Source organism: Phascolarctos cinereus, unplaced genomic scaffold (genome assembly GCF_003287225.1).
Source record: "Phascolarctos cinereus isolate Bilbo 61053 unplaced genomic scaffold, phaCin_HiC Scaffold_9;HRSCAF=440, whole genome shotgun sequence".
Lineage (NCBI taxonomy): Eukaryota > Metazoa > Chordata > Mammalia > Diprotodontia > Phascolarctidae > Phascolarctos > Phascolarctos cinereus.
The window spans coordinates 148,675,903-148,695,819 of NW_027556402.1; the positions used below are offsets into that span (position 1 = coordinate 148,675,903).

Genomic DNA, 19,917 nt, shown 5'->3' on the forward strand with positions numbered 1-19,917 from the left:
AATATTGATCTGTTCATGTTTAATTTGACGTAATTTTTTATTTAAATACATTTTTCTAGCAGCCTTTATATCTAACTGATACTTAAAATACTGTCTGAAGTCAACCAATTTGAGGTGTAACTTAGTTGAATGCAAAAAAAAAGTTGTCTTCTCTTAAAATAGAAAGAAGAAAGGTTTATTTGACTTCTAGCAGAGAATAATATGAAAACCTCTTCTACCTTCAGAATGGCAATAAAGTCTTTCAGTTCTTCAGTTAGAGATTTAGATTAATAATTTCACTGCTTTAATCTGTTATAGGCATGTGTGATATCTAAAGGCTCCTATTAAAATTTTTATCATAAAGCTACTATAAATTCTCCACATTTGAAACATGATTTTAGTTCAAAATGACAAAAAGTTACCTTTAGATCAACCATAAAAGTTGTCATGTATTTATTATAAAAGATGTCTAGGCCCCTACCTGTAATTCTGTCCAAGGAGCCCCCTAACATTATGGTGAATACCACCAAAATCTATCAAATGGAAACTTCATTTTTGCAGTTAATGAAGACTAGCAGGCCCTTTTTCAAAAGTCTTGATTGATAGCCCAGAATTTCAACCTGTGTCAGCGTTCAGACCCAAGGCTACATATAGACAAGTAAAGATTTGAACCAAAAAGGAAGATATTTGTAGTATTGATAACTAGAACTGAACTTCTCTATGCATCAATGCTCTCTGCTAGAAAATGAACCATTTCTGTGACAGTAATAAATGTGAGCAGAGCTGATATGTGATATGTAGTTCATGTCTAAACCGACACTAAGTAGCTCTGTTCAGTTTGGTAAGTTCATAGTGTGTCAAAGCTTATAAACCCAACCAATATCTACTTCTTTATGGCAATCCCAACAGAGCAAGATAAGAAATAGGGTTTCACTTTTAAAAGGCATTATCTAAGAGATGAAGCAAATATATCACTCCCAACTCCCAGGTTCTTCTTGAATTATTCTAGAATCAAATTGGTTTCTGCAAATCCTCATATTGAAGCTCATTTTAAACAAGACCAGATATCGTAGGTTCGCTTTACAAGATTCTTCTGTCTACCTCGTGGGACCCTGCAATACAGACCTTTATCTATCAAACCACTAACTACCTCTGAACCAAAGTGTTTTTCAGAGGTATGGTGAAAGTATATTCTAAGGCTTGACAACTTTTATAGGTTCATAGGTGCCTGATGTTTTTATGTGATGACAATATATTTATTTTTTGATCTCCTCCTTCTTATACTACACTTAGTTGTCCCAGTTAAGATGTTGATTTGTTACTTTAGCCAAAGATAAAGGTTGTTAAAAATGGATAGGTTAAGAAAGGTTGTGAGAACAAAAAGAAACAAAACCCTGTTTCTTAGGAGTAACATAATACTCTTCCGAAATGTAGAAACTTAAAACAGAAACATTGTTTCTTACCAGCATAAACCTCTGGGTTTATTATAGCCTGCTCTCAAATCTGCAGATAACCAAATTAAGATAAATGTTTTATTTTAACATCTAAAAGTGTTCAACTTTTATTGTTAAATACTGTTATTTTTATCAGTCCTAGGCATACGCATTGTAAAACAGCTTAACCTTTATTCTGTACTTTTAATCATTTTTATTTGATTTAAATTTTCACAAGCTATAGCTATACAAGTATGTTTTCACACGTTGTAAACTAGTACTTTCAGTAATCTCAGTCAAGTGAAAGAAACTTGTCTTATAACCTGACTAAAGTACAACTTTTTCACATTATTTTTAGCTTTTAGAAAAAGGGCTGTCCAGTATGCAGCAGTCTTTACTACAGATCATTTATAGCCTTCTGAGTCATATTGACCTCTCAGCGGCCCCAGTGAAACAATTTAATTTGGAGATCATAAAAGTTATTGGGAAATATGTACAGGTGAGTCTTCTAATTTGATACTCAGAAAATGTTTATCTCAGGTCTCAAGTACAGAAACAGATTTGACCATGTGGAATTCATTATGATTTGACTTTGGCTATGCTGAAATTTACCTTTAAACTATAAACAAGCTTATTGGAGACAATGGTATTCAACATTATAGAGGATAAGTTTAATTTAACAAAGCAACCTTTAACCAGATAATTATTTGGCTCTTTAAGGTTTGCAGATCACTTTTAGATATACTTATTTGTACGTGGAAATGCTGTTGTCATTGTTTTGACCTAAAACTGTTTTCTGTTCTTTTTTATTGTTAAATTTTATTTTTTCATATAACAAATATATTTTCCCACTCTCCTAACCCTCCCATCAATGAAAAAAAGGAAAATAAAACCCTTGTAACAAATATGATGATGGTGATGTTGATGGTGATGATGATAGGTAACATGGATATAGTGTGCTAAGCGCTTTACATATATCATCTCATTTGACACTCTCAACAACCCTGGGAGGTTGATGCTATTATTATCCCCATTTTACAGCTGAGGAAACTGAGGGAAACAGAGGTTAAGGGACTTACCCATTGTCACAGAGCTGACAAATAAGTGTCTTAGGTTGAATTTGAACTGAGGTCTTCTTGACTCCAGTCCCAGTGCTCCATCTATAGAGCCATCTAGCTGCCTCCAATATGCATTTGAATGGAAATTAATACAGTAGTTTTAAATATTCTGTAATTAAGGTAGGACAGTTAAGTGGCACAGTGGATGAAGCACTGGGCTTGAGATCAGGAAGACCCATCTTCCTAAGTTCAAATATGGCCTCAGACACTTGCTAGCTGTGTGAAGCTGGGCAAGTCACTTAACCCTGTTTGTCTCAGTTCCTCATATGTAAAAATGAGCTGGAGACAGAAATGGCAAACCTTTCCAATATCTTCACTAAGAAAAACCCCAGAAATGGGGTCACAAAGAGTTGGACACAGTTGAAATGACCAAACAACAAAAGCCTATCGAATAGTCCAAATTCCTGAGCTTTCACTGGCATTCCCTGTTCTCAAAAATGTAAGGCATAGTTAATTGTTTCTTTTCTTTTCTTTTTTTAGCCATAATCCATGCCTGACTCTAGAATTAGGAATTTATTGCATGAGAATTATATTTCCTTACAAAAGAATATCTTGTTTCTTCTTGAGATTTTCTTTTTCTTGTTTTAAACAAAAATATTATCATCAAATATTTATTGCAACTCCTTCCAAAAGTACACTGGAATTGTAAGTTCCTGTTTTTTTAATGCATTTCTTTAGATGATGGCAGCCATTTACACAATTATGCCCTTGGTAATCTCTTTTACATTTGGAATAGAACTCTTAATGTAATTTATTGGAAGTATTGTCCCTGGAGAAATTTTGGCTTTTTACAAAAAGCTTGTGCATAAATGCCTGGAGCCTAATTACTTGTCTGCAAAATGAAGATTCTTTCTCCTTATTCACAAGTTTATTTAATGTTAAATATGGTTATTTACAATAACATTCTCATAATGACTCCTGAATTGTTTGGACGTTTTCATTATTGACAGTCATGCACTTAAGTGATCATCCTTGGGCCAGGACATGCTTGATTAAATGGATGACTCAGTGCCACTGCAGCTCTTTTTACTTTGCGTTGCTTTTTTAAAAGTGTAGGGTTTTTTTCTTCATTGACTCTAATTAGAATCACCGGCTGAAAAAACATACAGAATGAGTTGGTTAAGGATGTTAAGAGTACAGGAGCACTGGGAGTGACAACTCCAACCCCAGACTACTCACCAGTTCTGCTTCCAGTCCAGCCCTTGACCCCAAAGCTATCATCTGCAAAAGAGAAGCAATCTATATGAAACAGAGGCCATTCATCTGACCTACTGCCAACCCAAGTACTTCCCAGAGGCCAGGCAAGCCAGTCTGTCTGAAGTAGCAAGGCCCTCTAAGGAAGGGATGAGGTGGCACATTTCAGGCAAGTCAGGACAGCTCTACTGTCTTGACTACTATGTTCCCTGCTAGAGGTATGGCCCAAGACCCTGAAGCCATCACCTGGGAAGCATACCCTCTAGCCCCATCTAGTGAGTTCTTGCTAACAAAGTCCTTAGCACTATCAAATAGGTCAGTATCACAAACTAAAATTTTATTGGTGGAAGTGACATTAAAGAAAAGGCATTACCATCTGTGTTGCTGCTGCAGTCTAGATACAACTGAAGTTGTCCTTCTGCCTTGCAGCTGAAACTTTCCATGTACCACATGTTCTCTCCTCCATTAGAATGTGAGCTCCATGAGAGCAGGGACTTTCTTTGTACTTGTGTCCCCAGTGTTTATTTAGCACAGTGCTTTGCAAATAGTAAATGCTTAATAAATGTTTTTTCCTTCATTCATGCATGATTCCCACAACTGCTAGTGCTTCCTCTCCCTACCCACCTCATATTTAACTACTTTGTACATGTTTGTGTTTATTTGCTGTATATATCCTTATATGTACTTGTCTCCCTCAATAGAATATAAATTCCTTTTGAGTAAGGATTGTTTCATTCGTTGTATGTACCCCTCATATAGCACAGATCCTCATAAATAGTTGTCTCTTGAGAAATACTTCTTGAGTGATTGCTTGAAATAAGCGTGGGCAGATAGCCTGTGCAAAGGTGTGGAGACAAGAAATCTGGAATGTTGTGTTAGAAACAGGAAAAAGGCTAGTTTGAGTAGGACGTAATGTTTGTGATAAGATTGGAAAGTTAGGCTGTAGCAAATTTATAAAATACTTTAAATGTCAGTGACATTTGTCTTTGGCAATGAAGTTTATAAGGGAGTGGCTAGAGCTTACTGAAATGGAGAATGGCATAGTCAGATGTGTGCTTTAAGAATATCACTGTGGGGGGCAGCTAGGTGGCGCAGTGGTTAGAGCACCGGCCTTGAAGTCAGGAGGAGCTGAGTTCAAATCCGACCTCAGACCAAACACTTGGCACTTACTAGCTGTGTGACCCTGGGCAAGCCACTTAACCCCAATTGCCTAAAAAGGGGGGGGGGAATACCACAAAAAAAATATCACTGTGGCACACATGGGCATGCCAAAGGATGAACTGAAGAGGAAGGGAAACCAATTAAGAGTCTTTTACAGTGTCCACACAAGAGGTAATGGGAGCCTGTAGCAGTGGAGAGAGAAGCAATAAGTGCAGGGCAGGTATAATTAATAAGAGTTGGCAGTGAAATCACATCTGACCAAAATGTTTTTAAAATTCAGAGTTACCTCTGGGCCTCATTCCTAAAGTACAGGTGTGATTATGGCACTATTCTGCTTATGAAACTTCAGCAATTCCCAAGTTCCTCTAGAGTAAGACACAAACTACATTGTTAGGCATTTAAAGCTCTTTGAGGTCTGACTCCAGCTTATTTTTTCAGACTGATTACACATTTCTCTAAAAACTTTACAATCCTTCACATAGACCATTTTCTGTGATTGGACTTCTTTCCTTCCTCACCTCCATCTCTTGGAATCCCTAGCTCTTTTTAAGACTCGAGTATGTCCTACAAGAGATCTTTTCCTGATTTTCCCCAGTTTCCTCCATCCGCCAAAAAAAGTTGCTTTGTATATTTTTATGACATATTTTGTACTTATCCATGTACATGTTGTTTTCCTGAGTGGAAACTCTTTGAGGGCAGGAACTATTCCATCGCTGTCTTGTATCCCCAGAAACATTGAAAACATTGGAGAAAGGCTTTAGTGGAAATATTTTTTTAGTTATAGAGTATTGTACCCAGAAAGGACTTTAGAAATGATATAATTTTACCTACTTTTATATATTTCACTTTAGATGAGATGACCAGGTATCCTGGTTTGGCTTAGTCATGTTCTGTTTTCAGTTATTTGTACGAGCTGAAAGAAGTGGTTAAGGAATCCTGATTTTGACTGGCCCCTTGGAATTCTTTGTTTTTAATTATGAGGTGATTTAAATCTCCAGAGATTAAAAGATCAACAGCTTAGTTTCCACATAAGACTTTTTATATATATGTGTATGACTTTTAGCCAAAATATTAAACAGGCTTGTTAATCATATCATGACTCATATTTTTTAAAATATATTTTTAAAATTAAAAAAAAATTTTTTTAATTTAAAAATATTTTAAAATTAAAAAAAAATTTTTTTTTAGAATTGTCACATATTTTACTGAACAAAATGCTGTGTTTCACAATAAAATATCTCCCTTCTGTACATCAAGATCATTCATGATTCCATGGAATATATAACATTAGAAATAGTCTTGTTCAGTGATTCTCTGATACTAAGCTTCAGGCTAAATATAAATCAGGGAGAAGGATGCTTGCTGAAGGTGTTTGCCCTTGTGATGAACAAGATTCAATAAACAGTCCAGGTTGAAGAGTGATTCCCAATGGATGATGAGGTTCTCCAGATGCTCCTTTTTGTTGGTGACATCTTGATTTTATTAAGCACCAATACATTGTAGATCTTCATGGAAGAAATCTGCAGTCATTCAGAGGAGTTTGGCCTGTCCATCTACACAGAAAATAAAATAGGAGGAGGAAAGTGGGCTGAAAATGGCAAAGCTTTTATTAATCTCAAGTTTCCCGTGAAAGCAAAGGCCTATCATTTCAATATTACATTTTATTGCTGTTGCTGTATGGCAGCAAGACACAGAACAGCACTGCTTCTGAAGAACTAAAAATGCCTCCATACTGAGTGTATAGAAATAGTTTGTGGTGTATATAGAGGCAGCCTGCAACATAACCAACAAGGAACTGTGAAGAAGAGCATCAGTAAAGGATGTTGTCAAGCAACTGACAGCTTCTCTAATAGGAGGAGAAGATGGCCTGATCATTTGGTTAAGAACAAGGACTTCAGGGGCAGCTAGGTGGTGCAGTGGATAGAGCACCGGCCCTGAACTCAGCAGAGCCTGAGTTCAAATCCTGCCTCAGACCAAATGCTTGACACTAGGTGTGTGGCCCTGGGCAAATCATTTAACCCCAATTGCCTAAAAAAAAATTAAAAAAAAAAAGAACAAGGACTTCAGGCAGACAACCATAGTGGGGGCAAGAGAAAGTGAGAAAGTATGCTGGGTAAAACCTCGGAGGAAACTGGGAGGACATGGACAAGAGTCATACAGAGATCACAGATCCTTTTGAATATTTGAACGAGTCAATACAGATGTGGACAGTTGAACAACTCTTTAGTATTAATTCAGCATTTATAAATATATACATAATATAAGATGCTTCTCTACAAGAAACTTACCAAAATGATTCTCCCTTAAAAAGTTCCTAGCTCCTGTTCTAGATTAACCCTAAGAAAGGGTCTTGTGGTCTAAGGTTAGGTAATTTTCAAATTTCCTGAGATGTACCCAAGAAAGCCCTTAACTTAATTTGTATGTAGCAATTTATGAGTTTTCCTTTAAAATCTGTCTAAAATCCTTCCAGACTGCTTTAGCAATTGGTGTAGAATGATCAAAGTCTAGAAACTTCACCCACTTACCTAATTTATGGCCTTATTCTTCTATAACTTCACCAACCCAACATTTTGAAAACTAATTTTATTAAGAATATCTTAATTAAAATGCAATTTTAAAAGATGGAATAAATACAGATATTTGCTGTCTTACATATTCTACAGCAACGAATTTCCATTTTAACCAATTTTGGATATATTGTGTCAGCCTGATATCCTATTAAAGTCTTTAGAAAGGATTTTACCATTAATAGGTCTGGGAAAACAAACATTAGATCTCCTTATGCTTAGACTTAGGGTTATGTATAAGACCATATTTCTTCAGTGTTACACTGAACTTTCTTGAATCTCTTGCGGATAAAATAAGGTTCTAAAATTCTTCCCTCATTAATAACATAGTTGATTTGTGGTTGTGCAGATATATTGATAGATATGTGTGTGTGTGTGTGTGTGTGTGTGTGTAGATAGATATAAAAGCTGTCTCTTTCTTACAGGGATTGTACATAGATTTAGAAGTGGAAAGGACCTCCAAGACCCCCTAGTTCAACTCCTTCATTTTACAGATCTTGTGGGATGGAATAGGAAAAGGCTTTAACTGCTGTTTTCCCTCAAGTGGTGTAAAAAGGGGAGGACAGGAATTATCTCACAGGAACTTTTACTGAAGCTATGACTGGAAGGCTATTTACTAGAAGACCTTACTGCCTTAACCTAAGTTTTTAAATGACCACTTTTTATGCATGGCCCTCTTAAATCCTTACCTTCCTTTACATATGTTGTGCTTCTCTTTTCTCTTCCCCCCCTCATTTTTTTTAGTGTACTAGAGAAGATATTTACAAACTGGAAATGTATTTGTCTTTGTGTTTCACAAAGTACTTAATGATTTGAGTGTCTTTTTTTGTAGAAGTGAGGTTCCTTAAAGCCCATAACTGTTTAATTTTTGTCTTGGTAACTATCTTGAGTCCCTTGCACTGTGCTTTGCACATAGTAGGTGATTTAAGGCAACTAAAAAGCTCCTTTAAGGCAGGGATCCTGCAGTATCCTGCACATCTGAGGCAACATCCATTCAGTCATTAAAGCTAGATGCACAGCCCTGCCTCACTTAAATCCAATTCACTTTCAAATCAAGACATTACCTTCCGCATGTCACCTACTAGAATGAAGGACAAACAACAACAGTATCCTGCACATAATAATGGAGAGTTCCATCCTGGTCCATTCTTACCTTTCATCTGTGCAGAGATCATCTCGTCTATTTGGAAACCAGCTAAAAATTGAGGCAGCTAAATTAATCTAGAGCACTGGGCCTGGAGTCAGAAGACCTAAGTACAAACACAGCGTAAAGACGCTTTGTTATGTTGTTGTTTAGTTACGTCCTACTTAGCAACTGTGTTTAGGGTTTTCTTGACAAAGATACAGCAATGGTTTGCCATTTCCTTCTCAGCTCATTTTACATATGAGAAACTGAGACAAACAGGGTTAAGTGACTTGCCCAGGGTCGCACAGCTAGAAAGTGTCTGAGGCCAGATTTGAACTCAGGAAGATAAGTCTTCCTGAGTTCAGGCTCTGCACTCTGTCCACTGTACCTAGCTGCCCCTCTCAAGACACTGATTGGGTGCATAACCCTAGGCATGTCACTTAAACTTCTGCCCCAGTTTCCTCTTCTGTAAAATAGGGATAAAAATACCTCCTAGGGTCGTTATGAGGATCAGATGCTATTATTGTAAAGTACTTAGCAGTGTACTTGGCACATATTAAGTGCTGTATAAATGTTAGCTATTCTTTAAACAGAATTTAAACAGAACAGGTAAAGTGCTAAGATTTAATCATAAGTAACATACCATTCTTAATGATGTCATGTAAATAAATGACATTACTGTATCTGACAGTTTAAGATTTATGTATTTTGTATGTGCTCAGCCAAATGTCCCACTTCTGCCAGGATCATCATCTTTACCTATACCCTAGGAAATCCTTCAAGAGCAATAAATTATCTAGCTTTCGTTTTGTGTATTTGTTCACCATGTCTGTTATCTTAAAGAGAACATACATAATTTGTAAGAGAAGTGTTTTCCAAGGCTGTTCCTCTGGGTATAAGAAAAAAAGTTGTAACTAATGTATTTTTTATTTCTTATTAGAGTCCATACTGGAAAGAAGCCCTCAACATACTAAAACTGGTGGTATCCCGGTCTGCAAGCCTTGTTGTCCCTAACGATATCCCTAAGAGTTATGGCAGTGATATGGGTTCTCCTGAAATATCATTCACAAAAATTTTTAATAATGTCTCCAAGGAGTTGCCTGGAAAGACATTAGATTTTCATTTTGATATATCTGAGGTAATTCTTTTATATAATCAAAGTTGGATGAAAACACAAAAATACAACCCATTGTCTTTTCAACAGAATTGTGTGTGTGTGTGTATTTGGGAGTTTTCCCCCAGTGGAATCTAAACAGTGCTGGTTAAGACTATTAAAATCCTTGGGGCAGCTAAGTGGAGCAGTAGATTGGGCACCAGCCCTGGATTCAGGAAGACCTGAATTCAAATCTGGCCTCAGACATTTGACACCTACTAGCTGTGTGACCCTGGGCAAGTCACGTCACCCCATTGCCTAGCCAAAAAGAAAAAGAAAAAAAGACTATTAAAATCCTGTGCACTGAAGATGTAATAATAGTCTTGGCAGTAGGGGTTTTTTTTTCTATTTAATGAGAGAAAGTGTGAGAGAGAATTGTGTGTAAGCAAGTATACAAGTGCTTTTTGAGCATTGCCATCCCCCTGCATGGACCCTGAAAGATGGCAGGCAGGCATAAACAAGTGGGAAAGATGGGGAATTGCTTTATGGGATCTTCTGAGTGTGTTATTACAGTGAGGGGTTTTTGTTGTTGTTGTTGTTGTTGTTGTTTGCTTGCAACCAAGTGAATTCCAGAATATTAGATATACTTATATCATAAGCTACAAAAAACAGCAAAGCCAAATATAAAGTATCTTTAGATGGTAAGTTAGAGATGGCAAAGAATTTCAAGTTTATTTATTAAACTTAAAGATAATTTTTTTTATCAGATTTTATTGAGCATTTAGAAGACCCATCTTTTAATTCATTTAAAGACAAAAAAAAATTTAACAGCATGTATTAAAAGACATTTTTTATCACTTTACTATATGTTTCTAATGTTGCAACGTATCATCTTTTTTAAACAGATTTTCAGAAATTCCATTTCCTCTGCCATTTACATCTAGTGTTTTGAATTATTTGAGTGAAACTTATTATTCCTTTTTTGTATAGACACCAATTATTGGAAATAAATATGGTGATCAACATAGTGCAGCTGGAAGAAATGGGAAACCAAAAGTCATCGCAGTTACTCGAAGTACCTCTTCAACTTCATCAGGTTCTAATTCAAATGCCCTTGTGCCTGTTAGCTGGAAGAGACCACAGTTATCCCAGGTATATGAGAGGGAGGGAGTAGTGGAGAGAAAAGGAAGGAAGAAAGGGGGGGGAGAAGAAAAAGGAAGAAAGGAGGGAGGGAGTAATTTATTAAGTGTTTACTCTGTACCAATTACTTTGCTAAGTGCTGGAAATACAAGTAAAAAATGGAAAGACAGTCTGTACTTTCAAGGAGCTCACACTCTAATTGGAGGGAGACAACACATAGAGGCAAGTTCAGCTGTAGAGTCTGTGAGAAGTCTGAATAGCTCTAAATGTTGAGTGTTGAGGCAGATGGCAAGGCACAGTGGTCCTTAAGTTATGTAAGATGACAATGCTGAGGGAATGACTTAAAACCAAGGCAGATAGTAAGACCTGAGGACCTTAGGGGGAGGCAGTAAGATCATAAATGTAGAATGGTAGGGCAAAGTGACTGCCCAATAAAAAGACACAGAGTTGGCATTCAGAGCCAGATTCTCTCTCATATTCTTTCTACTATATTTTTTTGTTAAAATGTATCATCTTTTGACACTGAATGCTACTTTTGTGTCCTAGAGAAGAACAAGAGAGAAGCTAATGAATGTGCTGTCCCTCTGTGGTCCAGAGTCTGGTCTCCCAAAGAATCCTTCGGTGAGTTCTTAGTAGATATTGAAGTGTCATATAATCCACACAAAGAAAAACAAATTGTTCTTTCCCAATGTTTTCATATACTAACTACCGCTACATTAAATCTGAGAGGAAATGTCTGTTATTCCTTATAACAGCTTGTAGCCAACTAAGAAATTAGGTTAAAAAAATTATGCCTTTTAAGACATTATCCATTTAGAGTAGGGTGTCTTTGTGATCTGATCCACAATATTGTTCTGTTCTTTTCTCCACAGGTTGTATTTTCTTCTAATGAGGATTTGGAAGTGGGAGACCAACAAACTAGTCTTATTTCTGCAACAGAGGAAATAATTCAGGAGGAGGAAGTGGTTGTGGAGGACAACAGCAGCGAGCAGCAATTTGGAGTTTTTAAGGATTTTGACTTTTTAGATGTGGAGCTGGAAGATGCGGAGGTAAGAATTTCGACTTTTCTCTTGTAAATGCTAGCATACTTAAAAAAATCAGATTTTTCTGAGAACTAAGAATGTACCTGTTTTGTCCTTTGTAAAAGTTCATTGTGAGGCCAGTTTATTATTCATAAACAATAAAAATTGAATTAGAAACTTCTCATGTGATTTTAAGCATTGCCCACAGTGAGCTTCAAAATGGAGACACATATTTAAATATTAACAGACATTTTAAGCATTGAAACTTATTTTTAAAAATTAAAAATTGGAAATTTTCTGCGTTAACCTTCTAAGCTCCAAGATCACTGAAAATATAGACAAAAAAACCCACACACAAATAATTCATTATTCAAAAGTAATTTTTATATGTGTTTAAGTAACTGTCATAAGTTATTTAAATTCTTGCTCAGCAGAAGAGGAGAATAATATGATTTTAATTACTGGCAGCATGATATATTGTTTTAAAAATAATATTTAAAGATGTCCCCATTGTCATCTTTCTGCCCTGTCCTCTTGAACTTCTCAATGGCAAACCATTATTCCCTATAACATTCCCAGTTTCTTTCTTTATTATCATGTTGCCATCTCCCCTCAAATTTCAAATTGTATTTGTCCAAGAAGCCCTTTCCTTTAAGATGCTTTAGCTATAAAGCTTTCTTATATGCTCAGAAGTTTTGTTTATTAAATAGTGTATTACACAGCATGAGAAATTCAACTAGCCCTTCCTATTGTAAGGCAATGAACTATGAGTTGGGCTGAATGGATCAAGCTATTGCCTTCCTCCATCGCTATTAGTAATCCCTCCATTCCTTTGTAGTTTTTTTTAGCTTAATAGTATTTGATGAAATATGAAGATTTATATAAACAAAAGATTCATTGACTAAATTTTCATCAATCTGTCCCCTAACAAACAATACCTTAGTAATAAAGTAGATTTTTTTTTCCTATTGAAGAATCTATAGAGAATGAGAATTCTTTTTTGGACTTTAAATGCAACAATAATCTTTTTTAGCAGGAGTTCAGAAAGGCTTCAGAGAGATTAAGAAGTTTATTGCATTTCTGAGTTACAGTTACATTATTTTTCTTCAAAAATTTGCTCTTGAGCAGTAAACCAGATTTCTAGATGGCTTCCAAAACATGAATAGACCTGTCTGAAATAAGTGCTCTTATTTGAGGCCTTATGAAAATATAAGCACATTCCTCATAAGGAGGCCCAGACCTAGAGCACTTTGAAATAACATTAATACAATAGAAGTAGTCACAACACCTTACTGTAATCCATGTCGTTCAGCTGATAACCATTTGTCACACTGTACCTAATGAACTGTCTCCTCAGACATCAGTTTGCCTATCATTGTGTTTTCACTGAACCAATTAACGATGTTAGGCAGGATATGCCTGTACTTTGAATAATTATGAAGAACGCAACTTTTATACCTATTTTATAAATCTTGAAATATATATTTTTTAGCAACTATTATTGTATGTCATGATTATTGTAGTATATAATATTATTAGAGGTGTAATTTGTCATTAGAAGGCTTTAGAGAAATTGTAAGAATTATAATTCCTACATTTTCTTTTGACCTTTTGGAAATAGGAATAGGTTATCTATTGATGGTTGTGATCTTGATTGTTAAATGTTTAAATGGGTGTAGGAAATGACTTCTAAAAATCAGGCATAGCCTTTCTGCAGCGTTAAATTGTGAACTCTGTATGTTGTTGTTGACTGTGAACAGTTTTAAGTCATTATAATATTTCATCAAAAAGTAATAGGTCTTTGTGAAATTAGAATTATAAAAATTCATTGACCAATTTGTTCTATATGTTTAGCCAAACAGAAATGTTGTTTCAAGTGTTTGTCTCTGACTTTTCCATACTATATTGCACATAAAGAGAGAAGTTTGGCTGGCCATGCTGGTGTTCTGAACAAAGCTTAATCCAGAGCTTGAATCAGTCTTTTACCATTGGCAAATCATAAGTAATTTCCCCCAAGTTAGAGACTGTTTTTAAATGTTTGTCTTCGTTTTTCTAATTATGTGTGTTTTCCTTTTTGCTAACCAGGAGCTGCAGGTAAGTTGCAGCCTGGTGTAGGGGCTGGTTAATCTGTTGTCATCTGTGAAGTGTGTCTGTCTGTACTTTCATAGTCTATGTTTGTGCTTTAGTGCAGATATATGGCTTAGACATTAGAATTAGCTAGTCCCAAGTCATAATGCATAGAAAGTTCAGAGAATTATACATTGTCTAGAGTTAATTATAGGTTATCAACCATGTTTTGATCCAGTTAAATGCAAACATTTAACAATATGATGACATTTTTAAAAATTGAAGGGCTGATTGAAACTCTGTTTATGATGTTTCTGGTGATATTTCTACTTGTTACATGTTTTCCAACTATCATTTTCGGAAGTGGTTATAAAGTAACTAATTATCTTGTTTTACAGGGTGAAAGTATGGACAATTTCAACTGGGGAGTCCGTAGGCGCTCACTTGACAGCATTGACAAAGGGGACACACCCTCCCTTCAGGAATGTCAGTACTCTGGCAGCACACCCAGCCTCAACTTGACCAATCAGGAAGATACCGATGAGTCCTCAGAAGAGGAAGCAGCCTTGACAGCAAGCCAAATACTCTCCCGCTCCCAGATGGTAAATGTAGACTTTGCCAAATGTTTGAGAAGCAGCATGGTAAATGGAAACAGTGGTGGATTTGGAGTTAGTGGGCCTGGGTTCAGTCCCTGGCTGTGCTACTTCCTTTGTGACCTTGGGTCATCAGTGAACTTCTAGGCCTCAGCTTCCTTATCTGTAAGCCAGCCTAGATGTCCTACATTCCATTTGACTTTTACATTTATTAGCCTAGGATTTCATTTAGTTTTTCTTTTCCTCAGACCTTGACTATATGTCAAAGGTGGAAACTGAGCTCTTTTCTTAATATATAAGTTTCACTTGATTTCATTAAAGTCCAGTCAGCTATGGGATATTATGGTGAAACTACTCATCACTATCAATATCATATGGGAGTTTCAAATAATTCTTTTTAGTAACAGCAATGGGTTAGCTGTCTACCCCTCACCCGACTCCTGCGCCTTACCCCTTTTCATTCCCTCTCTGTTTTTCCATCTTTTTTCCATACTCGTTCACCCAGTGATAGCAGGGGTATAGTAGATAAAATCTGCAACCTTCTGCTACTGATACTGCTGACCCTTGTTACCTTTAGGAGCCTGGCCAATGCATTTCTTCTCTCAGAGACTTCTGTGAAGTGGGGATAATAATATCTCATAAAGTTAGGAGGCTTCAGTAAGATCCTGTTTCTGTAATACATCACAAACTTGAAAGTGCAATATAAATATAATTTCCTTTAGTCGTGGACAGAAACCAAAAAGAAGAAATGTAAAAAATTCAACAAATATTCATTAAGCATGCATTATGTATAGATCCCTGAGGGCAATAACAATTGAATAACAAATAGTCTCTGTTGGAGCTTACAAGCTAACAGGAACATACTATACATTCATAAATAACCGTAATACAGAATTGACATAATAGCAGGTGAAAAAACATCAGAAGACAATGGTATAAGGAAGGAAAAATCACATCCCTCTAGAGCAGGAGTTGTTAAACAGAGGTAACTGTGAACATGAACGAGGGGGAAAAATGTGACATCTTTATTTTCACTCTAATTGGAATTTAACATTTCCTTCATTTGGTTTAAAATATTAATTTGAGAAGGGAATCCTCAGGCTTTACGGGTGGGTTCATGACATAAGAAAAGTTAAGGACCTCTGAGCTAGAGCTGGTCTTGGAGGGACAGGGTTATGCGGGAGAGATTCAAAGCTTTACAAAGCCAAGTCCTAAGGCTTCATGGGGTTTCAGTCTAGTTGAGGTATGTGAGACAGACATGGGCATAAAGAGATGAGTGATAAAAAACTTAAGTGTCAGAGGTACAGCTGTTTTCACTGTAATAGTATTAGGATGAGAGGCACTTTGGTATACTAGATTGAGAGCTAACCTCAGAGTCAGAAAGACCTGGGTTCAATTCCTGCCTCAAACATTTACTAGCTGTGGGCCGTGGGGAAAGTCATTTTACCCCTATGTATCCCAGGCTGCTATCTGAGAGTCTAACGTGGAGGTGAAAGTGCCAGTCTGCACTGATGAAGGAAGTTGTTCCTCACCAGAAGTTCCCTTCACTAATGAAACCACAAGTCCAATTTTTTAAAAAGTATTTGCATTAATTAGGTTTTACTTATATTAATGGCTATTTTGGCTCCACTGATACTTTAATGAGTATGTTACTGATACCTGTCATGATTGTTTTTGAAATGAAAAAAGGAAAAAAATCAAGAAATTGCTGAAACAGATATTTTAACCCAAGCAACACGTCTTACATTGCAAACTTGATTTCCTACAGTCTTTGGAACTATCATTGACTCCTAAATTTATATACTGTTTTGCTTTTTCTTGTCCTGTTAGTTAAATAATGAATCGGCTCTAGATGAAGGGCCAGACAACCAAGACTCCCTTCTTCAGTGCCAAGATTCAGCTAGCAGTGTCACCACAGAAGAAGTGCTTCAGATCAGAGCTGACAGCCCAAGCGTGGAGGCTTCTCTAGATAATGCTAACAGCCAGCTGCCTGAGGTGGGGAGACAGGTGGGCTGGCGCATGGCTGATCGGGGCTCTCCTTAGCACTTTCTTACTACTCTTTTCTTTCCAAAGCATTTTCATCTATTACACTGTTATTTAATTTGTCTTCAGTATTTCTAATCTGTGGGAATGTCTTAAATTGTATTTTTTGTTAACATCTCAAAATAAAGAGTTGCTATGTTTCAGGAAACAACCCACAGGTTAAAAATAATTGCAAGTGTTTTCAATAAGCATTTTGTAGGGCAGAGTAACATTAAGTTAATGTATTAAATGCTTTTCTGGAGATGGCGATCATCTTTCTACAGCACTTTATTTTCTTTGAAAATACTGCTTTATTCCTTTTTTGCTTTGTGTTTGGGTTTATTGATTGGTGCTGTGATTGGGATTAAAACCTCAGGCCAGCTGTGTTAGCAGTTGGTGCAATCAAATCCTTTAAAAAGGACCTTGGAACCCTAGTATTATGTTTTTTGGAAAGGCCTATGAGGAGTAAGCCAGATTTCAAGCTAATGACTGAACAAAAAGATGTGAGTATCTTAGCTGCTCTTTTGACTTTTGTAGATGATTAATTTTTAAAATATAGTTACTGTAGCTTTTTTATGCTTCTTAGGGAAAAATGAACATAAAGGTGATATTTTAAATAAATCTTGCTCCATTAGAGGTTTCAATGTAGTAATTTGGAAAAGCATTGCTAATATTAGAAAATCATATTTTGTCTCGGGTGTTACCAAAATAATACTATGGTAAATTCTCTTCTCATTAAGTATGTTATTTGGGACATAGAACTTGAAGTTCTTGCTCCAGTTTATTGAGTAATTATGTTCTCAAGTTCTTCATGTATGACTCATCTTTGGTAAAGTAATCGGTATGTTTTTGTTTAGGGATCTCATCTTTCCCACTATTAGCCCTATGACCCCCTCCAAAAAAAAGCACCTACTGCACACCAGACTTTTTAATAAGTGCTGGGGATACAAATACAGAGAGAAACAGAGACAGTCCCTGCCCTCTAGGAGCTTACAGTCCAATGGGGTAAGATAAAACACAAAAGGAAGCTGATAAGGAGTGGGAGGAAGGGGAGGTTGATGCTGTGGTAGTGGAGAAGCCAGAAGAGTCTTGAAGTAGTGTAGCCAGGTGAGAAATGAGGAGATTCAGCTGAATTCTCCTGCAACTGAAGTTTGGAGTTTATGGCCCCACTCAGGCAAAAGGTAGTGCTGAGATTGGAGCACTAAGGTTGATAGAGATCTTACAGGATGATGAGATTATTTCATAATGAACTTCCTGGGGCATGAGGGAGAAGTCAGGCAGAGAAGTCCCCAAGTAGCATAGCCAAGAGAGAGAATGAGGAAATGTTTGGGCTGAGCTTTATTTGAGCAAATAAATTCAGTGTCTATACTCTTATTATTTGGGCTTGTTTAGTTAATAAATGCTAATAAGGAAATGTAATAATGTGAAGGAAAGGAAAGCAGAACTTGCCAAAATGTAAGCTTTTTTCTCCTCTACTTTCTTCTTCCTGGTTAAGTTTCGTTATACTTGTATTACTTTTTAAAAACATTATAGGTTCTTTGCCTGTGAAAGAAGAGGCAGCATACCATAGTGGATAGGGAGCTGGCTTTGAAGCTGAGACTATCCAGGTCCACATCCTGCCCCTGATACTTCCTAGCTGGGTGATGTGGGACAAATAATTTCCCTCTCAGTGCTCCAAGCAGAGAAGGTGCTGACCTGCTGTAATGGAGAGAGTTTACTCACCAGCAGTTTCCCTGTACCAATAAAATCATGACTCTATCCCCTACCCCTATGACCTCATGCCCTCACTATCTTTTAACTGGGACAAAAGCTTTATGTATGTGTGTGTATATATGTGTGTGTACACACACACACACACACACACACACACACACACACACACACACACATATTTCCACTGAAAATAGCTTTATGCATAAACATGTCTAATAAAAATACTGAATAGGTCTTCATAAAGTAGATAGTATAGAGTCAAAAAGTAATCTAGAGTGTCTACTTAGTGGAAAGCTCATATTCCTTTACTTGCCAAACTAAATAGCAAAAGTTAACTTTTATCTGTCACAGTCGTGTTATAAGTGTTTAGAGAATCAGATTAACTTTGATTTGAGAAGTAGTGGCATAATAGATCATCATCTGGAGAAAGAGTTGGGAAGTCCTTAGTTGAAGTCCTGTCTCTGGCACATACTTGCTATGAGATCATGGGAGACTCACCTAACCCCTCTGTACCCTAGGCCTCTCTAAGTTTCAGAAGAGTTACTGAGTGTTCACTATACCAATGAAATCATAGGTCTGGACTAAAAAAAATTAATCTGATATTCTAGTTAATAGTATCTGTTACCATAGCTACTATAGATTACCATTTTGTCTTTTGGGGGGAATAATCTCTACATAATACTCCCCGAAGAAGGGAGAGGCAGACAAATATTGCCGTTCTTTGTATTCCTGGCACTTAACACAGTGCCTGGCACATAATTGGCACTTAAAAATATTTATTGACTTGGGGGAAATTAAGGATTATAAAAGGCAGATGTGAAGAGATAGTAAATTCCAGCTGTGAGTGAGAGAGCCTATAAAAGGCATATCAATGGGAGATACAATGCTGAATTTGAGGAGCAGTGAGTAGGCAAATTTGGCTGGACTACAGAGTTCGTGAAGACGAGTATAGTGAAATAATCTTGGAAATGGTATGTTGTGTCTAACACTCAGTATCTCTGGAATTTTTGACTGAAAGAGAAAAAAAAAGGTAAATTGCATGCCACAGAAGGGAAGCCGATATTATTTCATTTGGAGGCTCAGAAATTCTACTGTTGTCGAAAAATATCTCCAGCTTTGTAGACTTTTAGGACATTTGCCTTTATGCTATTTTCCCCTGTTGAGGTTTTTTAACTCTTGCCTTAAATAGTTTTTAAAATATAGCACTTAATAGAAGATTCCATTTACAAAATGAGAGAAGGAAGATGATAGAAAATTGAGATTAGTCCGTTCATTTTGTAGATGAAGAAACTCGTGCCCAGAGGTTAGATCACAGTGAAACAAACTGTAACATGTTCATAACATGTTACAGGTAACAGACACTGAGGTTTTTTAATTGATTGAGATACTTTTTTTAAAATTGATTTTTAGAGTGCTATAACCAGTTTCTAATAAAGCCTTACAAAAGTCTGACCAGAAGCAACAGTGACTTTATTCAAATGAATAATGAAAATAATATCTTGTTTAATTGAAGAAAAAAAATTATGTTACATCCTAAATACAAATAAACTACCAATTAAAGTATATTCTGTTCCTTATGATAGGCAGTGAAAAGGAAGGGAGTGAGTTGATGAGGAAAGAATGAAAATTAAAGGTGGGAGATAATTGTGCAGGCAGTTGTGCTGGAGAAATTCGAAGGAGTAGAATCAA

At 36.4% G+C, this 19,917-nt stretch overlaps 1 protein-coding gene across 9 annotated transcripts in view; it reads left to right on the forward strand.

Annotated features, from left to right (window-relative positions):
* The window catches only part of FRYL (FRY like transcription coactivator), a 292,081-nt gene that overhangs the window by 245,596 nt on the left and 26,568 nt on the right, over nt 1–19,917 (forward strand). For 5 of the 9 annotated variants that reach the window (XM_020990364.2, XM_078148492.1, XM_078148490.1 and 2 more), the window contains 7 exons: nt 1,771–1,911; nt 9,519–9,716; nt 10,662–10,823; nt 11,358–11,432; nt 11,684–11,860; nt 14,299–14,502; nt 16,324–16,500. In XM_020990364.2, coding sequence (XP_020846023.1) covers nt 1,771–1,911; nt 9,519–9,716; nt 10,662–10,823; nt 11,358–11,432; nt 11,684–11,860; nt 14,299–14,502; nt 16,324–16,500 — 1,134 coding nt within the window. The remainder of the gene's footprint in view (nt 1–1,770; nt 1,912–9,518; nt 9,717–10,661; nt 10,824–11,357; nt 11,433–11,683; nt 11,861–14,298; nt 14,503–16,323; nt 16,501–19,917) is intronic. The other 4 variants (XM_078148491.1, XM_078148493.1, XM_078148495.1 and 1 more) reach the window with 1 other exon arrangement.